This window comes from Patagioenas fasciata, chromosome 17, assembly GCF_037038585.1.
Source record: "Patagioenas fasciata isolate bPatFas1 chromosome 17, bPatFas1.hap1, whole genome shotgun sequence".
NCBI lineage: Eukaryota > Metazoa > Chordata > Aves > Columbiformes > Columbidae > Patagioenas > Patagioenas fasciata.
In genome coordinates, this window is record NC_092536.1 from 12725025 (window position 1) to 12748949 (window position 23925).

Sequence of the window (23925 nt, forward strand, 5' to 3'; positions counted from 1 at the left end):
TGACTACTGATTTTCAACTTAGCCATCAGAAATGCAACTCCTGAAACTGTTCTGTATCTCAGTCAAACTGGATTTGTCACCTGCAGAACACAGCAAGTTTACCTGATTCTCGGTTGTGTACCTGTGGTGCTGCTGGAGTTGTACTGGGGATTTATGTAGGAAGTGGACACTGATTTATTTTCCTCAGGACAATTTTATTAATTAACTAAAACAGTTGAATTGCCAGTTTTTGTATAGCATTTGTGGTGAGTTTTGCTATGTTGGTAAATGCTTCTGCGTGTTCCGCAGGTGCAGTGTGCTCAGTCCTTGTGGGTTGTTGCATTTGTGGATGTTTCAGTGGCCGTGTGTTTAGTTCAGGAGTGAGAACGAGTGCGCTGAAACTTCAGACTGGAAAGTTATTCAGTAACTCTGGTTTGGTCACTGACCTGCCAAACATAATGCTGGTGAACTTAGCAAGGTTAAATGAAAAATGTACCAGACACAAATGTGTGTATTTCAGAGCCTGTTCTAGAAGCAGTAAAACCTCCACTGGTGACTGTACTCAGGCAGATATTCCTCCTGGCTCTAACAAGACTAAAAATTTAGTTATTCGTATTGTTCAATACCTATACAGTTAGGACCTCTAGCTCTTGTTTCTGAGGTTTTACTTGATCTTGACTGTAAGCAAAATGATTTTCTGTCAGCTCATTGTAGTGCTGAAAAGGCCTGATTTGCTTCAAACTTCATACAAAAACCAGAACACACGCGTTGCTCTTTGCTCGGGTGCGAGTTACTGCGGAACATCGGCGGATCGCGTCTCGCTCTGCGAGGCAGAACCCAGCCTGCTAGCACATTGAATCTCTTTCTGATTTGTCAAGATCTCAAGAGGAGGAACAAAAAGCACTTTGTCCTGGCTCGGCTCATGGAGACTGCCACTTGAATGACTCTTTCTAGCTGTCTATTCACTCATTTCCTGAGCATGCCGCTCTCGCTGAGTGAAGCTCATTGTTTTTAGAAGTCACTTCCACTGTCAAGTTCAAAGGCTTTTCCTCTAGAGCTTGAACATCTCAGACTATAATAGTTTCAAATGAGGTACCTGTTTGAACAGTTCCAAGTTCAGCCTCGTCAGCCAAAGTCAGTGAAACTTCTGGCAACTGGTAGCGCTTCTGTAAAATAAGGCTGAGTCTTCCTGCTGCCTTCATCAGCTCCTTGATGCTGCGTCTGCTTTCCCTCAGTCGAAGAGTGGGACTGAAGGTGCTTTTTGATCAGTGCAGAAGCAGCTCTAGAGAACAAGGTTTTCGGGGGTTTTGATGGATTCTTCAGAGAATTATTTGTGCTTGTTTATACTTTATTGCTGAATCAAAAGTCTGACAGAATATCCTTCCAGGTTCTGGTTCTTTTTTATGTATGAAAACATATCTCTTCTTTGCCAGTCACAAGTGTCTGGCTACAGTCAAAAGTCAGTCGTTACCTTGCTGTATAATTTTCATGTGCCTGTTTTCTGAAGCTCAGTTCAGAGCTTTAAACTCCTCATGCGTGTTAGAGCTGTGGGAGAATGTCCCTGATGCTTGCAGGCAATCCTGAAGTATTCAGTTTAAGCAACTGAGCTTGGTTTCTTGCTATTTATTTCATGCTTTTCAAGTTTCTGTTTGCATTACCTTAGTTAAACAATAATAATTAACTCAGAGTATTGAACTGATTGAGTTATATTGGAGAACAAACCCATAACCATAATGCAATAAGCATGATTGTAACTTCCTGGTGATGAAAATTCCAGTAGTGGAATACTTGATTTAATTTTTAAGCTTCGAGAAAATACCAGTGGAGACAGAACAACTTTATAACTGACTCTCACTTAGACAGCTGCTTAATGCTACCAAAAACCTGGAGTGGTTGGGAAGAGTGTAGTGTCTTTACAGCTGTTCATGATAATATAGGGAATATCTGGTGAGCTGCTTGTTCTTTGCATTTGAACACCAAAGAATTTGCTGTCCGCTTACATTTTTAAAAATTTACTGATGAATGAGTCTGGGTGCCATGGTTTGCTTCCTTCTACTGATTCTGTCTAGACATATTTAAACTGGAAACTGCAGGGCTAAGGACACTTGGATATTGCTGTCCTGTCCTCCCACCGAACCTCCTGAAGTGGATGTCCGAAATAAGTAAGAACTGCTCATGTGGGCCTTCTTTTAAAAGGAGACAAGATACAAGGTCTGGCTTTAGGTGAGGGCTGTAGGGCACTTTTGTGTGCGGCTGGTGCGCACCGCAGCACTAAGGGTAGAGATGGAGCGCTGTTGGCTGCAGGTGGCTCTGACGGTGTTCTTGGCATGACAGCTTGGGTAACCAGCGCTGCTGTAGAAAGAGCGTAGATACAGCCTCATCAGACCTCACTGCAAAACTCTGAAGAGCTTTGTCTTGATGTCTTGTGTAAGGACAGCTCTGCCTCAGTGGGAATATAAGCACATGAGACAGTTATCACTGTGCAAGTCAGAATTATTAAGGCTTCCGGCCTCACAAGTGAGGGTATTAGTTCTATCCCATTACCCTCGTAAATTGCGTACTGTCTCAAAAGCTTGTTTCTTGCCTCCCTCCGTGTTGTTGTGTTCACCTTCAGGCTGTGTGGGCTGAAGCCCAGCTGTGTGCTCTGCTGCGAGGTGGTGGGCACCACGGAGCGAGCACCTCGAGCCTTTCTGCGCAGCACTGAGTGCAGACCGTCAGTTAAACTCAGGCAGTGCCTGCACACGGATGCTCTTCTGGTGCTGGGAGATGCTGTTCCCTGGCAGGGCTGGGGGTTGATGCTGTTCCACACCAGTTCAGAAGCTTCTAGGAAACTAGAAACTTGCCCCCAAGCCAGCTTCTGATAGTGCATCCTACTGGATTATCTCTCAGTTTTACAGATACTGCCATGGATTAGTGTTCCATCTTAAATATAGGTATTTTGAGCAGTTATTGCAGAATTTAAGGTGAGTGCTTATAGAACAACAGTGGGTTTAGAGTTGAGGATACCTTAATGGCATTATCACAGAATCCCAGAATGTGAGGGGTTGGAAGGGACCTGGAAAGCTCATCCAGTGCAATCCCCCCATGGAGCAGGAACACCCAGCTGAGGTTCCACAGGAAGGTGTCCAGGCGGGTTTGAATGTCTGCAGAGAAGGAGACTCCACAACCTCCCTGGGCAGCCTGGGCCAGTGTCTGTCACCCTTACTGGGAAGAAGTTTCTTCTCAGATTTAAGTGGAAGCTCTTGTGTTCCAATTTGAACCCATTACCCCATGGCAGCTATCGTATTGACAGAACCATTCCGAGTGTACTTCAGCGTTGCATTTGTGACAAAGTAATTGTGACACCAGGACTTGAACAGGAATACATCTTCCATGTGCACACTCATGTGAGAATGACGAAACAGCAGAGGCAAGGCGTGAAGGTAGTGTTCCTTTCACTGTGATTTGGAGTATGGTGCAATTATCCTTTGCTTTTCAAGTGTTACGCAAACTTGGTAACGCGTGGTTGTTCAGAAGTGACTGCAAGCTGCAGGTTATGGGAAAGTCTGAGCCCTTCAAAAGAGAACGTACTTCTGTTTCTGCAGTCCACATAAAGAAAACTGCTTGCAGAGCTTGCCTTGGGCTCTTTCCTCGGATATGACATGGCAGGAAGATGGTTCTGGTTTTCCATCTGTAGAAGTGAGTCTTCTAGCTTTGGTCTCCCAGGCTTTCTGGTTTTTCCTCTTTCTTAGGTTTTTAACTTGCTTGTGCACAAGTTAATTCTGCATCAGTCAAGTTGTTGGAGGAGAATACACGATAAGGAATACTTAGAAGCTTCTATAATGGATTGATATGAACTGTTCGAATGTCTGTTGCTTTTTGTCTCTGAACTTGCTCCTGACTGCTGAATGTAAAGGAAATACAGCCATGTTCTGGACAGGAGGGAACATGTATCCCAAGAGTGAAACTACTTGAAGTCCTGATAGCAATGAAGATGGACTTTAATGGTTATGAAATTAATAAAATATCATCTCTCTAAATGTGGTCTTAAACTGGCTGGTCTCCTTAGCAGATCTAGATGGTCTTTTCAGGCAATCTGAAGCTTGCTTTTTATTGCAGGCAGATGTCTTGATGACCTGGAGGAAGACACTGCTGGGCTGAGGAAGTCTTTGTTGCATTTGTTCTCCTTGCTACCTGTGAGGTGGGTGTTTTTCACAGGGGAGCAGCATCTGCTTGAAGTCATAAGGCACCAGGTTCTGTAGTGGTTAGTTTAACTACAAGTGGCAGTGAACTAGCCTTGAATGCCTCAAGAGAGAATTGCCAGTGACTGTGGAGGATCTGTACCTCGCTTCACACTGCCCTTTGAAGGTGTCTTGACTTCCTCATGGAGTGCAAGATGCGCGTTGGCTAAGGTGGTACTGGAAATGGGTGGTAACTTGGAATGGGGAGAGTTGAGACTCTGTAAAAGTTGGAGGTAAGGCAAGAGGAAAATGAGCTGACATGCTGTTCCTGCAGTGATTTCCATACCTGTGCCAGGCCTATACATTTAATGGATGCTGCTAAAAACCTTCCTGCCATCCTCCCTTCTGTAAAGGCAAAGTGCCACTTTGAGTTCCTCACCCTTGCTGCTCTAATTCTTCCCAGGGCTGCGCTCCGTGCGGCTTTGCTGGGGCTGTCGGTGCACCTTGTGAGCCTTTTGCCATAAATGCCACTGGTGTAGCCCCTCATTGAGCCTGAGGAAGTGTCACTGGCTGGTTCTCAAGTCTGACATCGTAGCTAAGAATGGGGATAATGAAATAATTCCCACTGTGGTATTCATTAACTCGCATTTCATTCAGTGGCTCCTAAGAGGATAAGGAGTGTGTTAGAGGTGAACTTGCATAAGACTTCTGACATTGTTTTGATAAGATAGACAGGAGTTAAAGCCGCAGCAGACCAAGTCTGAGCATGGCAGTGGTGCCTCACTGAGGCAGGTGGCATGTGCTCTGTTACACGTAGTGACTTTAAAACTAATTCCATGGCTTTTTCTTTCATGGTTTAAACAAAATGGCCTGCTTCTAAAGTTGTTGGAGAAATAACTCGTGCCCAGAGGCAGATGAAGGTCTTCCTTGGTGTGGATGCCGTGCCTGGTTGGATGGCTGTGCTGAAAGGTGATGTTCAGCCCTGAGTGCTCAGGCAGATAAATTGGGGCACCTGCAGCAATGAAGGCGCATGGAGGGAAAGGCGTTTTGCTGAAGGACAGCTGCTCTGGCTTTGTATAAAAATGTTGGTACAGGAGCCTGTTGAACCTTGGTGGGTTTCTAGTTTTAGCATTTATGTAGCTTGAGCAGGTATAAAATTCGAATATTCCTTAAATATTTTCTTCCTGGAAAGGGCTGTGGGGCATTGGAACAGGCTGCCCAGGGCAGTGCTGGAGTCACCATCCCTGGAGGGGTTTAAAGGGCATTTAGACGAGATTCTTAGGGACGTGGTTTTAGTGCTAGAGTTGGGTTACGGTTGGACTCCATGATCCTGAGGGTCTCTTCCAACCCAAATGATTTTTTGATTCTATAAATGTTACTGTCATGCACTCTTTCTCCTCATGCATGTAGTTTTGTCAGCTTAAACTGCTATATGCTACTCAGCAAGAAAACTTTAAAGGGGAGAAACTTTACCTAACTTGCTAAAGGATTTTCACTAATGTTATGTTCAAAATAATAAAACTGTACAACTCTGCCTCCAGCTTTAGGGCTGACTGTTTCAAAGGAGGCTGTGGGAACTGAGTATGTGGACACCTTTTGGATCGAGGGAGAGTTCTTAAATACGGCTGTTGCTGTTGACCAGGCTACCCCACCAAATGCGAGCTCTGTTCTGTTCTGAAGGCTCGCCAGGGCGTTCAGCTCCCTCCAAAAGAGGCTTATCTGTGCTGTGCAATTGAGCCAATAAATGAATATAATCAGATTAAGCTGTTTGGGGGAGGAATGATGACTGGATATTCAAATGCCTAACGAACTGTCTGATCCCTTGACTGTTGCTGCGAGTGCGTTGGCATCAGTAGCTCATACCCACAGGTCGTTTTAAGCAGAGGCTGCAATAGAAATCCAGGACACCTGAAGAAATCCAGAGCTTCCAGATGGCCCAATAAGTTCTTAAATGGCCTGGTGTTTGTAGAAGTGTTTGAGGGATTAGTGCCTTGCTCTGGAAGGTGTGGGTGGTGGGGAAATGGATGTGTCTCTGCCCCACTGGTTGCGGTGCTGGGTGGAAAGTTAGTGGAAACTTATAGGTGTGTGTGTAGAGTAATGGCTTTGGTGGTAAGGACTGAGTGCACATTTCTGCAGCTCAGGCGCCCGTATTTCCCAAATACAGAGCAGAATACTATAAAAACTGAAGTATTTGAAGAATTTCAGACATCTGTTCTGGATACCAAAACTTGGAAGTTCCTTCTGATGCCTTGACTCTCACTATGCCTAATTTTTTGACCTTTAAAAAATACATTGCTACCACTTCACCATATTGGGACAGTGTGAGAACTGTGGGGCCTGGACGCCTTCCTGTGTAACCTCATCTGGGTGTTCCTGCTCCGGCGGGGATATTGCACTGGATGAGCTTTCCAGGTCCCTTCAACCCCTGACATTCTGGCATTCTGTGGTAAGCACTGTTGATCTTCAGCAGAAGAGATGTTATAAAATGAGCAGTGTAGAAAAGATTGACTTGATTCAGAACTCCACGCTGATGACAAGGTTCGATAAAAATGAATATAGTGAAAAGTTCTGGGTTCAGGGAATTTGTCCACCTGGTTCACTGGGTGAGGATGGGGATTTGTGGGAAGGGAATTAGGGATCATATGTATTCTAAGAGAAGCTGAGCTAAAGCCTCACAGGTGATCACAGTGCTTGCATTTCCTAGTGTGTAATTCCTCACTCCATGCTTTTTATATATGGGCATTTGAAGATGTAATTACGAGCTGGTGTCCACAGCAAGTGTGAGTAGTGAAAATACCTTCTGTGTCATTAATAGAGTCTCAGGCTGTCAGCTCTGCCTCCCTTGTTTGCTTTATTGTGCAACTACCTGTAACAAACTGAACTCTCTGTCAGCAAAGCCTGGCAACCCCATCAGGGATCACTCCCTTACAGCAGCATCGGAGTTCTTGAGCGGCAGAATACCAAAACACACGGTTGTTTTGGACCTGTTCTCAGGAGGTCAGTTTTTTAGCATCTGTGGTAACGGTAGCTGGGAAAAAGAACATGGTCAGTTCACGTCGAGTGTTCAGCTGTTGAGACTGAACACAGAAGAGGTTTAGCTGGGAGTGCTGCTGCCTGGATTTCTGTGGTTATTCTGGAGCCTTGACCATCGGGGGAAGATTTCAAACCAGTTCTGTCAGCTGGACCTGAAACAATGGGGAGATGTATTTCCAAGCTGGTGACACAGGTGTTGTATTAAAACATACATACCTTGGGTCCTTGTACGTGGTTGACAGACTAATTGAAGCTTGTTGAGTGAGCTTTCCTTTCTTTGATTCAGGAAAGGCATTTGGCTGGTTTTTGGCATTAGATGTATAAAACCACATGCGGGCTCTTTCAGAAATAGAAGGCCTGAGTACTGAGGTGGTTCCTACAGTGAGCTGTTATTTATTATCGAAATTGCAAAGGCTTTTTTCATCTCAGCTCTGAACATTTGCTTCTAGATTTGTCTTCACATGCAAATTTGTTACGCCAACTGTATAGCCTCTTGAAATAAAAACTAACAATAAAAGTGAGGTAGACTTAAGTATTCTGAACATTGTTCTTATCCTTGTGTTCCCCATTTTTGCTCAGACTGTGCAGGCTTCCTTTGCCTTCGAGTAGTTTTCTGAACTTTAAGATTCCGACGGTAATATTGGAACAGGTTGTCTAGAAAGAATATGCTTGGAGATATTCAACCCTTCGCTGGACGTATCTTTGAGCAACTTGATCTAATTGAAACGGTGTTAGGGATGCCAATGGCATCATGAGGTGCATTAGAAGAGGGTGCTCAGTAGGTCAGAGAGATTCTCCTGCCCCTCTGCTCTGCCCTGGGGAGACCACAGCTGGAATATTGTGTCCAGTTGTGGCCCCTCAGCTCCAGAAGGACAGGGAACTGCTGGAGAGAGTCCAGCGCAGCCACCAAGATGCTGAAGGGAGTGGAGCATCTCCCGTGTGAGGAAAGGCTGAGGGAGCTGGGGCTCTGGAGCTGGAGAAGAGGAGACTGAGGGGGGACTCATTCCTGGGGATCAATATGGAAAGGGGGAGTGTCAGGAGGATGGAGCCAGGCTCTTCTGGGTGACAACCAGTGACAGGACAAGGGACAGTGGGTGCAAACTGGAACACAGGAGGTTCCACTTAAAGATGAGAAGAAATTTGTTCCTGGTGAGGGTGGCAGAGCCTGGCCCAGGCTGCCCAGGGAGGTTGTGGAGTCTCCTTCTGTGCAGACATTCAAACCCGCCTGGACACCTTCCTGTGGAACCTCAGCTGGGTGTTCCTGCTCCATGGGGGGATTGCACTGGATGAGCTTTCCAGGTCCCTTCCAACCCCTGACATCCTGGGGTTCTGTGATTCTGTGAAGTAGAGAGTTGGACTGATGTTCACTTGTCCCATTTGACTCATATTCTGATTTTTTTTTTTGCATATGTATCTATCCTTCTTCATTATAATACTTTGCCATTTGGACATAAAGGGGCAGAAGCCACTTCTGCGCTTTTGTATGTGGGTATTGAGTTTTGTTCTGTGACTAAGAGCACACAATTCTCTGGTGTTGAGTTGGAGTTTCTTTCTGAAGTTGAGTCCTCCTGGACCTGGTGCAAGCTTTCCTGCAGGCACCTTTGATTTTTACAGTTATGGGAAGGAGAGACATTCCTGCCTGTTTTTGGTTTGGACTTTGACCAAGGTTCACACCTCATAAGATCTTTAAGGAGATCCTTGAATACCTGAGCAGACCCAGTCTTGTGTTCATGGGTTGCCAACAGCTCCGTGCCGCTTACACATCGTGAAACAAAATGTCACTTGAGGTCAGGGGTTTTTTTTGCCATTTAATTTCATCAGGAGCAAAGCAATAAATTAGGACCCCAAACTCAAGTACTAAACCTCTCGCTCCTTTTTTTCTTTCCCCAAACTTTCCTGATTTACTTTTCAAATCTAAGTAAATTCAACATGAGTGTTTTATCCTCATAGGTTGAAGACAAACATCTCTAAGTGCATGTTCGGTAAGTACAGACTTGGTTTTGCTACTGAGTCGCTTACCAGAGGGTATTTCAAATTGCAGGATAAAGAATAAAAGCAGGTGAATTTAGTTGATCTTTACTATGAAATGCTCCTTCTGTGCATTTAGTTGAAGATTGGTATCTGCAAGTCGCAGCTAAGAATTGTGCTACAAATGTGTAACTTGGGCTTTTTCGTATCTTTAAGCAAGCTTGTGGACTAACGCACTTGTTCTTGCATATCTGTATAAAATACAACTTGAAGGGGACATGCGAAATTTCCCATAAGGATGGATATAAATCTGTTTTGTATTTATTTAAAGGAAGGTTGAATCTGGCTGAGAATGATTCAAATGCGCAACAAAATTCAAGTGAATAACTGAAGTGTCCTGCATACAAACTCACATATTTTTTAAAATATTGGATTAAACTGTATTTAAACTGAAAATTACCTGATGCATCAAGAACAGAATTAGCTGTTGAACAGCACTCACTTCTACCATACCTATAGATAATGTGGCTGTATTGTGTTTAGGTAACAGGAAAGCCCAAACTTTTAGTTCCTTTAAAATTATTTATCTCTTAATTACAACCAAGTCTTCTTTAGTAAACTAGGTTTGTTTTGAGTCACACAGGGAAGGAGCGAATGTGCTCTAAAGGCTAAAACACTTAGATGACTTCTTGTGGTGTTTGGGTTATTTATGTTCTCCCTTCTCGGGCTTTGTTATATGTGCCAATATCAATGAGTTTCTCTAGGGAAAAGAGGCAAGAGAGGTTTCAAATTGAGGTTTGCCTGACTCGAGTGAATCCACACTAAACCAAATTCTGGGAAGAAGTGTGTTCTGGATAGTCCCATTAGAGCTGACGAGGACGTAAATGTCTGTGTATACAGGCAAGTGCATTTCTACAATAATTCAACACTAGAAACAAAGGTTGCTGTAGATTAGGTGCTGCTAGTGTTGAGTTGCTGTAGGAATGCATTTGCCTATATGTACAGACATATCAAATAGGATACTGGAGTAATTCCTCTTTTTGGTAAAAACTAATCTGCTCTAGAGACCTTCCTGTGGGTGACTGAAGTGAGCAGGTGGGAAATCCATGTCCCCTAGAGAAACACGTTCCTGGTGGTTGATCTTGCCATTGAAACAGTGATTTCAAAGGAGACACAGTTACCATACAGGCAAATATCTTCTTCCTAAGGAAGCTCGAACATTTAAATCCGTGGATTTTTAACTTTAGAGGAGGAAAGGGCCAATAAATATTCACTGGAGGGATGTCAGACCTTGTTTCACTAACAAAGCTGCAGTCTAGTGCAGAACTTAATTTCAATTCTAACTGAAACTCAGTGTTTTGATACACAAATGTGCCTTAAAAACAACCACAGAACCTTCTTTGGTGTGCTGCTCTGAAATGCCTAAATATATTTAACTTTGGCTTCACACTGTTTAGTTTTTTTGGAAGAAGTGTATCCTTTTAATCCAAGTAAATTCTTTCCTGGCTCTGGATGTCTGTGCAGCTTCAGTGCAAACTGACAAGTTTGTGTATTTTCAGTATTATTGAAGGTGTTGTATAAAGAAAAGATTTGAGGGAGTTGCCATGACTGAGCTCAGCCTCTCTGGGCAGTCTGGAAACAGGATTGTAGAAATTGTTATTGTTCCTGCCTTTATTTTCAAGATGGGAACAAGGCGGTTGTGTAGCGTATTGCCTCGCTGAAGTAGCTGGAGGGCTCCTGGACTTAGAAACAAGCTTAAAAAATTACATCAGAGAGTCAACCGGCTCTGAAACACCACTGTTGTGCCTTTAGAGGAATGACAAAACGAACTAGTCCATTGAACACCTCTGTGCTTAATACTAGATGCTCATAATGTATGTAATTGAATGCTGTTGAAACCCTTGGTCTGTGATGGAGCTCTTGAGAGATGTGGTCTTGGCTCTTCAGAGCCCCTCACCACGGTTCCATCTGCACGTGGCTCGGGATCCTTTCTCTGTGTGTCCATAAGATACTTTTTAAGCTTATAATTCTTTACCTTTTATTTTAATTCCGGAGTCCCATCTCTAGCTCTTAAGTGCAAATCGAAAATGGTGTTTTTCCAGTTACATTTCCTGCTTCTGAAAGTAACCGTGATTTTCCATGAATGGAAGAAGATGGGAATAAACAACTGCCTTAATATTTGGAAGTGATTTAACCATAGAAGAAAAGGTATTTGCTCTTCTGCTTTTTTCTCCTAGTGACTTGAATCAGCTGACCAAAGGGCGGACATCAAGTAGCAGGTTTCTTGAAGGCCCTGTGCTGGTAGATCGGCCAAACCAGTTTGTCTGTCCCTTGTGATCTAAATATAGGAAGGCTCCTTAATGGGGGAAGGCATCTGAGTTCTGGGTACATCTCAATACACGCGAGGAGCCCGAGCTCCTCAGAGCTGTGCTGGTTGAAGGGCAGCACTGGCGGGAATCTGCTCTCCTGCTGGAGAAAACCTGAATAGTAACAGAACCGACTCCTGAGAGCCTGGAGGAGTTGAAACTGGAGATGGATCGATGCGATAATGTGTTTGCTGTGGGCTGGAATGGGTTAGCTGCTCAAAGGTAAGGAAAACAGCAGCCTGTTCTGGTAAATCATGTGTCTGCCTTGAAGCTGGAACTTTCTAAATAGGAGTGAGCAGAAAATTCCTTCTGCTCACTTAAGCTGCAAGTGTTTCCTAACCCAGCTCTTGCTGCTCTCCTTATCATGCACAAGCACACATGGTTTTATCTCTTCCTAATTTGACTTTTGCCTCACGGTATTTACACATAGTGAGGGGGTGGTTGAACAGCGGGTGCTGCTGATGTTTTGGCAGTTCTGTGGATGATGCCCAAGCAAGTATTTGACCTGCTCTGGAGAAAACAACTATTTATCTGGCTAGAAAAGCTAACCTGATCCTTGATTAACTCCTGAAATGTGCAGTTTAGGTGGTTGGTTAATAAAAAGTTGTCCCTTGTCACTAAATAAAGCCTAGGTCAGCTCTTCCAATATGATTGCTTGATTCCATTGTGAGCAGAATAGTTCTGCATGTACTAATAAATACATACCTGAACTCAACACTTTCCTACTGTAAATAAACAGTAGTATTAATGCTATGAAGAAATATGCTTATCCTCTATCGTGACTGGTTTGGAAGAGACCAGCTCTTCATCCCAAATTCACAGATGCTGACAGAAATACTGTGTATTCTACCCAAAGATGACAGCGTTCCTGTTGGTGCAGGACGCAGGTGGGTGCTGGAGCTCTGCTGCAGCTCAGGGCTTTCTGAGGGTAATTGCTGTTTGAACAGTAAACTCCACCATTTAAACTTAGCCTGCTTAGTGCTTTGAGAAATAAATATGTAAGTAGTTTAAGAGATGAGCAAGCAAATTGACTAGTTCTGTAAGGAAAATGTCATTCTGCAGGTGTTGCAGTGATTCTTAAGCTGCCTCAAATCCTCTGGATTCTGAAGGATATGCAGGTGCTTTTTATTGACATCTGCTCTGCAAGCAAGCAGCACATACAACACTGTACAGTAGTAGTTCCTTTGTCTGACTTCTCTCTGGATTAGTTTTTCTCGCACCTCGGAGCTGAATTACGTTATGAGGGGTCTGAAGTGTCAGGGTTGGTGTAAGATAAGGCAGGGGAGTGTTTTGCTGGAAGGGACTATGGGAGCACTACCCGTTCTGATGTTTCAGGGAATGCAAGCGAAGTCTATTTCATAGCAAAATCACCATAAGTGTCATATTAAAGGCATTTTTGGAGTGTGCCACAGTTTTTACCAAGTGCTGGTGTTAGGCCATTGGAAATGAGTAACTTCCACTCCTGTGTAGAGTAGTTGGTGTCAATCACCGAACACCGAACGGCATCCTGAACACAGCCAAGGTGGAAATCCATCTCCCCCAATGGCCTCCTTGACAGGACAGCTCTTTTCAATGCAATTAAGAATTAATGGATTAAAACTATAGTCCGTAATTGCATTGTGCAAGGTGTGCGATAAGTGTTGTCATTATAGACCTTGATTATTGAAAAGAGACTTTTCTGTGTCCTGGCTGATCGATGCCGTTGCTCTGAGCCTCTGGGGGGGGCTGATTTTCTTGCTACAGACACCTCGTAGTAACTTACCCTACTTAATGCTTTGAGAAGTGGTTATTCCTAGCAGATACTTGGTTTTTCAATAAAGTTGGCTTACTACAAAGCTTTGAGTGGTGATTTGGTAAAGAGGTTTTAAAAGCTTTGTGCCAGACAAAGTATGGTGAAAATGAGGTCAGCTTCCGTGCTTAGGAGCCGATAGTGTAACTGTGTGTTACCCTGAAGCAGTTCAGTGGGGAAAAAATAATACCCATGGGAGTGTGACTTGAAACACCAACGAAGACTTCTAATCCAACTTGCTTCTTGGTTCTTCCTATTTTCAAATTTTTAAAAAATTTTTTGTAGATCTCTTTAGCATTGACTGTCAGTAAAATGTTAATACAATGCGTAGGGAGCCTGTGGTGATTAACGCTGCTCTCCAACAGCAGCCACTGTTCCCAGGGCTCGTGCAGTTAACGGCAGGGACTGGCTTGAAGCAGAATGGTCCCAGAGGAGGGAAGGGGGATGAGTAAAACCTTTGAGACTTTAACAGCCTGTTTGTTTGTTGCTTTTCTTTTCCAAAGGAAGAAAGAGGGGAGTGTGACTCATGGCACACGGCTTGGGAGAACCTTAGTGGAAAAATAGGAAGTGTGAGGAGCAAATGATTCCCTTCTTCCCCATCTTCCACCATCCTCAGTGGAAACTTTTGCTGCCCGGTCTCAGTCTTGCTGATTTGCTTTTTCTGTTTCATAACTTCAGTCTAATATTGCCCTGTTTTCATGGCTCTCTGGTTAACTTTTGACATAATATCCCCTCCCCAGCACACTCAGTCACTTTTCTGGCTTAGAATGTACCCAAATGTCCTGAGTTTCCAGCAGCTCAAGCTCTGGTCAGTGTTTTGTGTCCTGCCTCCTCTCATATACGACTGTTGGATTCAGATCCCGTCCCTGCAGATCTGCACACAATTCACACCAAACTCATTGGGCCTTCCAAGATGTTACTTGTCATGCACATAAAACAGAGGAGTATGGAGTAATTGAAATAAAAGGGAAATGACAGAATGGGTGATTAATTTGGATTTTAAACTTCCAGTGGTTCAGCAGAAGATCTCTGGGTGAATTGTATCCTGGCTTCTGTATGAACAATTGCAGCATTTGGCTCTCAGGGCTTTATCCGAATGAAAAAGGAATTTATCTTGCAAGAAAACGTGACATTTTCTTCAGATTTCCGTGTCCAGCTTGCTGTGGTCTTTTGACCTGTGTTGTTTTCAGATCAGTGAAGGAGAACATTTATATATAAATCTTTGATTCAGAAGTATTCTTCCTAAAAAACCTCCTATTTATTGGAATAATCAATGCTATAATCCCACCTAAAGTTCCACTGCATTTGATTCTTTATATCAGTTAAGGAAGGTCCATTTTCCCGTTACACAGGATTGAATTTCCCTCTCCTCCATGAGCTCTTGGTTGGCTGCAGGCTCAGGAGCTCTTTGCCCACTGCATTATTTGCCATTCCGTGCTTTGCTTTTACTGCTCGAGATGTTTTGGGGTTTAACTTTGAACTACTGCTTCTACATTTCATTTTTGCAGTGTAAGAAGTGATCTCTCTTCACCAGTATGCAGAGATAATCAGCTTAATCAGAGGCTTTAAAACCAGATCAATGCCTCTTCTGAGTGGGAAGCTGAAGGAAGCACACATGCCTGCCTGGAAAGGCTTGCACAGGCAAATAAATTGCCTTACCATTAATGTGTGAGTCAGGGCAGTGACCGATGCTGACAGAACTTTTTTGATGCTCTGGACTCCTGTAATTAACTTTCTTCTTCACTCACAGAAGCACAGGTAGAAAGGAAAATGGAATAAGGCTAGTGCTCTTAGGCAGGATGCTTCCCATCCATGTTGAGGCGCGATATTCTATATCTTTGTGTTTGAGTATTGATGTGAACATTCCTTCATGTTCAAACTGGAAATGATGTGGCTTCATCTGCACAAGTGTGTGATGGAGCAGACACATGGCAGTAGAAACCAGAAAATACCTCCCTGAAGTTGGGGTTGTTTCGATTGGATATTAGGAAAAAATTCTTTGCAGAAAGGGCTGTGGGGCATTGGAACAGGCTGCCCAGGGCAGTGCTGGAGTCACCATCCCTGGAGGGGTTGAAAAAGCATTTAGATGAGGTCTCAGGGACATGGGGCAGTGTAGAGTTAGGTTATGGTTGGACTCCACGATCCTGAGAGTCTTCTCCAACTAAAATGATTCTCTGATTCTCTGTGTACATGTGTTTAAAAGTTTCTGTTAAGCAGCAGCTTTGTATCCGCTCTCTGGCATCAGAGCGGCCGTGCTCAGGGTGGAGGTCGCAACGCTCGTGTCCCCTCTGTGTTTTTTGGCCCAACCACGAGGTGCCCACATTACCCTGAGTGCAAGGGAGCTGGTAGTGGCACTCGGTTCCTATTCCTTAGCATGCTAACAAGAGGGTAAAAATGGTTTTGGAGGAGAGCAATCTAAAATCTGCTGGGAAGAACGTGAAAGAGGAGGAAAATAAGCTGAAGCTGAGCAGAAAGCGGCCAAACAAAAGGTGATGAAATGGGTAGAATGCGATATGGTGCAAGAGGAGGTTGAGTTGCTGCAGAGCCGGGCTGCGTGGGAACAGGAATATTGCGAAGTTAGAAACGTAAATGGAAATAGAGAAATTCTAATCAGTAGCCACACTTGCATCATATGGAGGTTGCAACATGAGACGGCGCGCGCAGTGCGGAAATGCCGTATTGCAGCGAAGGGAAGAGAAAATACACCTTCCAAATAGCAGAAGAAAGTTTGCTCTTGTTTACCTGTGTCTTTATGAGGATAGCTTTGTGTGTGGCTAGAGAAAATTGGGATGTATTTTGCCATTTCACTTCACGCTTATCAAACCAAACCTCTTCTGTTCTTGCAAGGCACAGCCTTTTGCTAAGAAACCGAAGCGACAACTTCCCAATCTCCTAATTAAACAAACATGTTTATCAAAACTTCTCGGGGCTGTTTTTCCTACCTATTTGCTGGTGTTTTATTTAAATAATGTCAAGAAAAACACAGTCGCAGGCTGATGGGATAATTTAGCTGGGAGGTTGTGTAGGCCAGTGTTCTGCTCAGAGTAGGGTCAGTGTTGTTGGCTTGCTCAAGCTGGGAATATCTTCAGGGATAAACGTTCTACCAACTTGGAAACAATTTCTCTGAATTTTCTCCCACAACCATATTATGACTTGTGTTTCCGTCTCACAGTATGATTGCTATATCATCCCGCCACTCTTCTTGTCCATAGCATCTTCCAAGAAAAACCAGGAGAGGCAAGACCGCTGTGCTGGTTGAAGTGTTCACCTCGTACCCAAGGTCACAAAATAGTCAGAAGAAGATGGTTCGAAGCAAAAACTGAGTTGAAGGGTTCCTGTTCACATTGTCTGGAGCCTTAGGGCAGAGTGACTTCTTACATGTTTAAAATCAGGCTGCGTTAAATGTTAATATAAAAGCAATTGAACCCAAAGCAGCTCCGAGGATGTGAGCACCTAGGAAGAAGCATGGTGCAAAGCCAATTCCTTTACTAGACACGTGTGCTGATGTGGGATTTAACGAGAGGGTCCCGTTCACTTCTCCATCCTCTCCCCTTTGCTTTCCTGTGCCGCCCATCTGATTTTTGCAGATAAATGCCAAGGAAACGGTGGGAGCGCAGGGATGGGGGGGATGTGTCCCCTTCTGCGGGGCAGCGAGCGCCCATGTGCCGGGCAATATTAATTAAACACACCCAGCGCTTGGGACGGCCCCTCCCGTCAGTAATTAGTGTTTTGATTTTGTGGTTTATTTTTTGTTGGTTTTTTTTACAGTCAGTGTATTTTTTTTCTGTCTTTTTTCTTCAATTTTGGCACAAGCGCTTGACTTAGGAAGCGATAACATTAGAGGTGCTTATCTGCGCCCCGCAGCCCCGCGGAGGAATGCGGCCCGGGGTGTTTGCTGAGGACTGGCAGGAATAAAGCGCAATTATTAACGCTTCTATCGGAACATTTTTCTCCTGTTTTCAAACTTCGCTACAAAACCCTGGAGATTCGACGGCTTCTTCCAAACCGCATTACATTCAATAAAAAGCTTGTTGCAGGCTTGTGAAGGTTTATTTCTTGCACCTTGAGCACACAAAATAAGTCTATCTCCTGCTACCCTCAATGTGTATCTTGTGTTTTTAAAAGCAAGGATGTGGCCAGAAAACTCTCTGAATCGTTCTAGACTTGCGTAATCTGCCTTTGTGCCTTTTTTGGTTGTTGTTTAATAAGCTCGTTGAATATTCCCGTCAAAGGCGACTTTGTACAACCAGGCGGCTGTAAAGTTCAACGTGTTGCTCGATCAGGCTGGTACCTCAGAGTAAAACTCTGTCCTTGCTGCTCCGGGTGCCGTGTTAAATCATCAGCTCATAAAGCTGTTGGAGTTGGGTTTGGCCTGTTGGTTGGGAGATGTTTTAAAATAAATTAAAAAAAAAAAAAAGTTGATCTCCGCAGGTAACCAAGTGTTGCTTTTAGAAACTATTTTATAAAATTGTAATTCCTGCTTAGCTGAGGTTTTTAGTAGCTGGGATCATACACAGGGCAACGAAGGTGCTGAAGGGAGTGGAGCATCTCCCGTGTGAGGAAAGGCTGAGGGAGCTGGGGCTCTGGAGCTGGAGAAGAGGAGACTGAGGGGGGACTCATTCCTGGGGATCAGTTTGGAAAGGGGGAGTGTCAGGAGGATGGAGCCGGGCTCTTCTGGGTGACAACCAGGGACAGGACAAGGGGCAATGGGTGCAAACTGGAACACAGGAGGTTCCACTTAAAAATGAGAAGAAGCTTGTTCCTGGTGAGGGTGTCAGAGCCTGGCCCAGGCTGCCCAGGGAGGTTGTGGAGTCTCCTTCTCTGCAGACATTCAAACCCGCCTGGACACCTTCCTGTGGAACCTCAGCTGGGTGTTCCTGCTCCATGGGGGGATTGCACTGGATGAGCTTTACAGGTCCCTTCCAACCCCTGACATTCTGGGATTCTGTGTGTTTTAAAGCAGAGCATCCTAATGTCGCAGATAATTAAAATAGTAGCTGCATGTAGATATCTATGAGATTCCCCTGAAGTGTGCCTGCTGTGCACAATGTTAGAATTTCTTTCACTTGATGCATCCAAGTTTGTGCTTTTTAAATTATTTCTTTCTACGATATCAGTCCTATTTCTTGGGTTTTTTTTTTCCCCTGTCACAAGCCGTAACCTAAAGGACACAAACGCAAACCAGAGATTTATTTTTCTAATGGAGCAGAACGTGAAAGTTCTCCCTCATTGTGGAACGTTGGGGTACAAGCACACTATTTCTAGCAGCAGAATGATACGTTTGGAGAATTAGACTTGCCAGGCACATACGCAGGCGGTTGCGGTGGATCCAAGGGCTGCAATTCCAGCCCTTTGGCTGCTCAATGGTTGGGTTGAGTCTGGAGTTGTAATTGTAGGTTTGGATATTTTCATATAGAACTCTGTGTCCCTATAGAGGACATCTCTGAAAACCTGTGGTAACGAGTGGCGAGGAATGAAGCAAATCAGATCTTTTCTCCATATAGATACTTTTTTTTTTTAATATATATTAGTGAAACAACATTTAAATTTATTTTTGAGCAAATCGCTGTTTGTCCAGCACTTGGAAAGCCAAAAAGATAAGGCTTGGTATGAGGAGATCATGCGAGCGTTGCCGTACGTGGGTTTTTTTCACAGCTTTGTCCAAAAGCGCCCAGGCAGTAACCACTATTGGGAGCTTTTCATCTGCTTTGCTGGGGGGCAAAAAGGTAATTGTTGTGTAAAATTGAAAACACTTTGGAAGATCAGTACCAAACCAGGTGGATCTTCTGTAAAAGGTCTCCGGTAGCTTGTATTGCTAAGTGATATGTTTTGTACTCCTGTGTACCAAATAAGTTTAAAAAACATGTGAGTTGCTTTGTGACCGTGATCTCTGAACTGTTCCTTGACCAGCACACGTCTGTCCCAACCCCATTGTTGAATTCCCTCCTTGGGCATAATAACATCTCAGGAGTTATGACTTCCATATCAGTACTTTTTACTTTTCCTCTTTAATTAAGACTAACGTACCAGTTGAATTTCTTGTACAAGTTGCTCGACCTTTGTTTTTATGCAACGAAGATTCACGTTTTAAAGCGCTGTCTTTTTATTTGCAGTTGCCAATGTGAAGTGTCGGAGGAGTCGCGGTTGAAACCTGCTGAGGCAAAGAGGACTTTTATTATCTCGTTCTTTGGTAAGCTCATTGTATTCTTTGGGGCAGAGCAGCTACCAGCTACCCCCCACCCCCCAATTTCTCCTTGTTATAAGTCCAACTGCATTTAAATATATGTGAATTTAAATGATCCTTTATTTACAGAATCTCTTTTTGTTCAGAATGACTGGCAAACAGATGGTTATTTCTAGTCTTAATTATGTACATAATTTAGACCAGAAGGCACATCTGAAGTGAAAGGTAATTAAGATGTTCCCATCGTGGCTTGGAGGGAGGCTGAAGTTCCAACCTCTACTGCTCATTTATCCTTTCAAGCAGAACGTAAGGATGGAGAATTAACAAGACAAACCTCTTTTTGGTGTAATTTAATATACGTGAGACTTCAGTTGCAAGGGCAGCACAGTAAATTGATAACATAACCTGTTTTGGCCTCAGTCCTGACAAAAAACCAATATTATTTCTAACAATATAAGCAAGTTTCACTACACTATAGGTCTCTGCTATTTATATGGGATCCTATTTATAAGTAGGAGCCTGAATTTGAGGGTGCTCTTTGCGAAGATGTTTTCTTGGTCAGTTATTATCGAAGCTCTGTTTGAACATTTGGTTTCTGGGAAATGGTTGGAATGTCATAGAGGAGCCGTTTATGTGCCAACTGCAATTAAACAAAACGAGAATTCTGATTCCTTTCTGCAACTAATGAGAAAACAATGCCATGAGTCAACTTGAGAATCGATTTCTTCAGGGGGATCAGCTTTATTCGATGTTTCTTGATATGTTTGCCAACAATATTCAGAAATTCTCTTGTGCACTTGACGAAGCGTTTCACTCATTCTAGAAGCACTGTGAGTGTGCAAACTATTTGTTTTAGAACCAGTCATAGAAGTTCTTGTACCGTTTATCTTGGCAGCATCACAGATGAGATCTAATCCTGGTTCAGACTGAAACCCCTGTATTTTTTTCATACAGCTTTCCCAAAATTCACCATAAAAAGGTTCTTACACTCACGTAAAAAGCCACATTATTCTGATAGGAGCTGTTTTGCAGCCGAGTGCAGCAGTTAGAACAAGAACCGTGTTGTGCAGTAATTTGGATGCTCTCTGCTGATGGGTCAGTACTGGGACCTGTATGATTCAATATATTCATCAATGATTTGGATAAGGGAATAGAGTGACTGTCAGCAAGTTTGCTGATGACACCAAGCTGGGAGGAGTGGTGACACTGGAAGCTGTGCTGCCATCAGAGACCTGGACAGGCTGGAGAGCTGGGCGGGGAGAAATGTAATGAAATAGAACAAGGGCAAGTGTAGAGTCTTGAATCTGGGCACGAACAACCCCAGGTTCCAGTATAAGTTGGGGAACGAGCTGTTGGAGAGCAGCATAAGGGAAAGGGACGTGGGGGTCCTGGGGACAGCAGGGTGACCATGAGCCAGCACTGGGCCCTTGTGGCCAGGAAGGCCAATGGTACCTGGGGTGGGTTAGAAGGAGGTGGTCAGTAGGTCAGAGAGGTTCTCCTGCCCCTCTGCTCTGCCCTGGGGAGACCACAGCTGGAATATTGTGTCCAGTTGTGGCCCCTCAGTTCCAGAGGACAGGGAACTGCTGGAGAGAGTCCAGCGCAGCCACCAAGATGCTGAAGGGAGTGGAGCATCTCCCGTGTGAGGAAAGGCTGAGGGAGCTGGGGCTCTGGAGCTGGAGAAGAGGAGACTGAGGGGGGACTCATTCCTGGGGATCAATATGGAAAGGGGGAGTGTCAGGAGGATGGAGCCAGGCTCTTCTGGGTGACAACCAGTGACAGGACAAGGGGCAATGGGTGCAAACTGGAACACAGGAGGTTCCACTGAAATTTGAGAAGAAGCTTGTTCCTGGTGAGGGTGTCAGAGCCTGGCCCAGGCTGCCCAGGGAGGTTGTGGAGTCTCCTTCTCTGCAGACATTCAAACCCGCCTGGACACCTTCCTGTGGAACCTCAGCTGGGTGTTCCTGCTCCATGGGGGGATTGCACTGGGTGAGCTTTCCAGGGCCCTTCAACCCCTCACATTCTGGGATTCTGTGATCTCAACTGATATATTTTCATTTGTATCTTCTTTGCACAAGTCTCATAAAATACCTGAATGAATAATTTTTTTACAGAGGGGATACCATGTGTAAATTTAAAATTATACCTGAATTTTAAAAATTGAATGTAAGATAAACCTCAAAATCAAATTGTAACTCTTATACTCACTTCCATGATTACGCCTAATAGGCATAAATATCAAGACTGTATGTTCTTCAATATTTCCAGAAAATCTGCAGATGATTAAAGCTTGGGGGATTGTTATTATATTATTATTATTACTATTGTTATTAGATTGATATTGTTATCTATTGTTAATAGGTGGTGGAGAGGGCCATTCAGTAGTGTATAGTGATCTGGAGCCTTTGGAAAGGTCACTGCAAGCAAATGGATATTTTGATGCATCCATGGATGTAGAAAATAAGTCATAACTCTAAAATGAGGAGTTTGATCTGTATATGAACTTTAATTCATAAGCCATGGTTGAAACAAGGTGATTTCAGGAGGCTCTATTGGCCTGTGTTACAGAACAACTCAGACACTTATTGCAACGATCCCTTTGGCTTTATAGCCTGTGTGGTTGTGAATCACCATCTGCAAAGGGCTTGGGAGAAAACTCAGGTGATGGAGAAAGATGAACATGTTTTAATTGAAATGAACTCAACAGTGGTGTAATTGCTGCAATCGGTCGGGTGTTCTCCCAGCAGAACCTTTAACGATGATTTTTCAGAATGAACAGAAGGAGCCAGACACATTTGGAAACAATTTTGTCTCTCGGGAGAGTCAGTTTATATGGATTTCATCTTTTCATGATTATGTTTGCTTGCAGTTGTCTAACAACTGAACTCTCGGTCTTTAAAAGTTAATTTGTATTTGTTTGATGAAAGCAAATGAGTTTAACTTCATTGTTACACTTTTCTGGTTTTCTAGATTTTAATAATAAGAAGAGCCTCCAAGTATTGTGAGAGAAGACGAGGATTTCTCCTCCTATCCAGGGCCTGTCATGGTAAGAAAAAGAGGTTGTAGGGTCTGTTACAGAGCAGAATAGGCTAAAATCTGAAAAACATTAGAGAATTGATGTAATTTTAGCGCTAGACTAGACTCATACTCTTTTCCTAATACTGTTATAAGTCTTTTTTCTAATGACTGTGTTAGTCAGTCAGCAGGAAGGAAACCTGTTTCTATTTTATTTAGTTGGGGTGCTTGGCTTTGCAAGTTCAGTGCCATTATTAAGTTACCCATACCCGAATTCTCTGCAGAGCCCATCCTGGTGGGGGTTTTGGTTGCTCGTTGATAGCGGTGTTGAAGGAGGCGGCAAGCGATGGCGCTCAGTGAACTGTCCCACTTTGCTTTTTAGGATGAAGAGACTCAGCACAGCCTTGAATGCATCCAGGCTAATCAGATCTTTCCCAGGAAGCAACTGATCCGAGAGGACGAGAACCTGCAGGTAATGGCCATGTCCCGATATCTCTGGTCGAGAGGTTCTCCAGCCTCTCCTATAGGATTTTAACTCATGATCCAGCGCAGTCAGAGGAGAAACACATTTTAACTATTCATGCACTGTTGGTAGGACGGGGAGCTTGTGCATTGTATTACAAGAGTTTCCTTAGAGTGGCTGAAAAATATAGCCAGTAATTCTGCAATAATTTCAAGTGCTAGGCTTTATTCCATCATTTAGAACTCAAACTAACACTGAGCTAGTTAAGTACGACTGTTACTTCATGTTACAGAGAAACCAAAAGCCTTTATTTTGGATGAAATTGATATTTTTTGGGGTTTCTCAGGTTCCCAGAGTTCCTTTTGAAATGGATTTAGTTCAAGTGACTGATCCACATAGACACTCTCTCATCAACTGAAGACATATTGTTTTAATAGAAAATATTTTTAATTGATTTAAGCTATACTGGTGTAGAACCAGATTATTTTCAGGTTTTACCCAGCTCAGCTAAATGGGGCTTAAGTCAGATTTTTAGTTAAACGGTTGAAATTGTTACGTGTAGTGTGATACGAAGGCAGGTTTTCTAGCTTCATAAAGCAGCAGCATGTTGTGCATTTTCTATTTGCAGTGAGAAGCAAAAGGTGCAGTTTGTCCAGCTGATTTCAGCATTTAGGGATCCAGTCTAAGCTGGTTACAAGAGCTTCTCAGTGAATATTGTGGACCAGTAGCATAGATGATTGTTCATTTTATGGTTTGCATACGTAAGGATGAATTTAATTAACATCATGGAAATGCCACCCTCCATTAAGTAAGGAGTGAGTGTAAATCAAGGGGTTGGTCAGACTTCTTGCCAAAAATTTTACTCAGATTTTTCATTTAAAAAATCCTTGTTTTCCCTGACCAAGCACTTGCTACTCAGGAAAATGAAGAGAAAATGAGGAATCATTTTTAACAAAAGCTACAATTAACCT

At 43.6% G+C, this 23925-nt stretch overlaps 1 protein-coding gene across 7 annotated transcripts in view; it reads left to right on the forward strand.

Annotated features, from left to right (window-relative positions):
* MTMR3 (myotubularin related protein 3) overlaps positions 1–23925 on the forward strand; it is an 80346-nt gene that overhangs the window by 13227 nt on the left and 43194 nt on the right. For 5 of the 7 annotated variants that reach the window (XM_065851329.2, XM_071816245.1, XM_065851326.2 and 2 more), the window contains 3 exons: positions 19409–19485; positions 22447–22522; positions 22874–22963. In XM_065851329.2, coding sequence (XP_065707401.1) covers positions 22520–22522; positions 22874–22963 — 93 coding nt within the window. In that variant the 5' untranslated portion in view covers positions 19409–19485; positions 22447–22519. Of the gene's footprint in view, positions 1–3642; positions 3658–4077; positions 4160–19408; positions 19486–22446; positions 22523–22873; positions 22964–23925 lie in introns of those variants that run through there. The other 2 variants (XM_071816246.1, XM_065851327.2) reach the window with 2 other exon arrangements.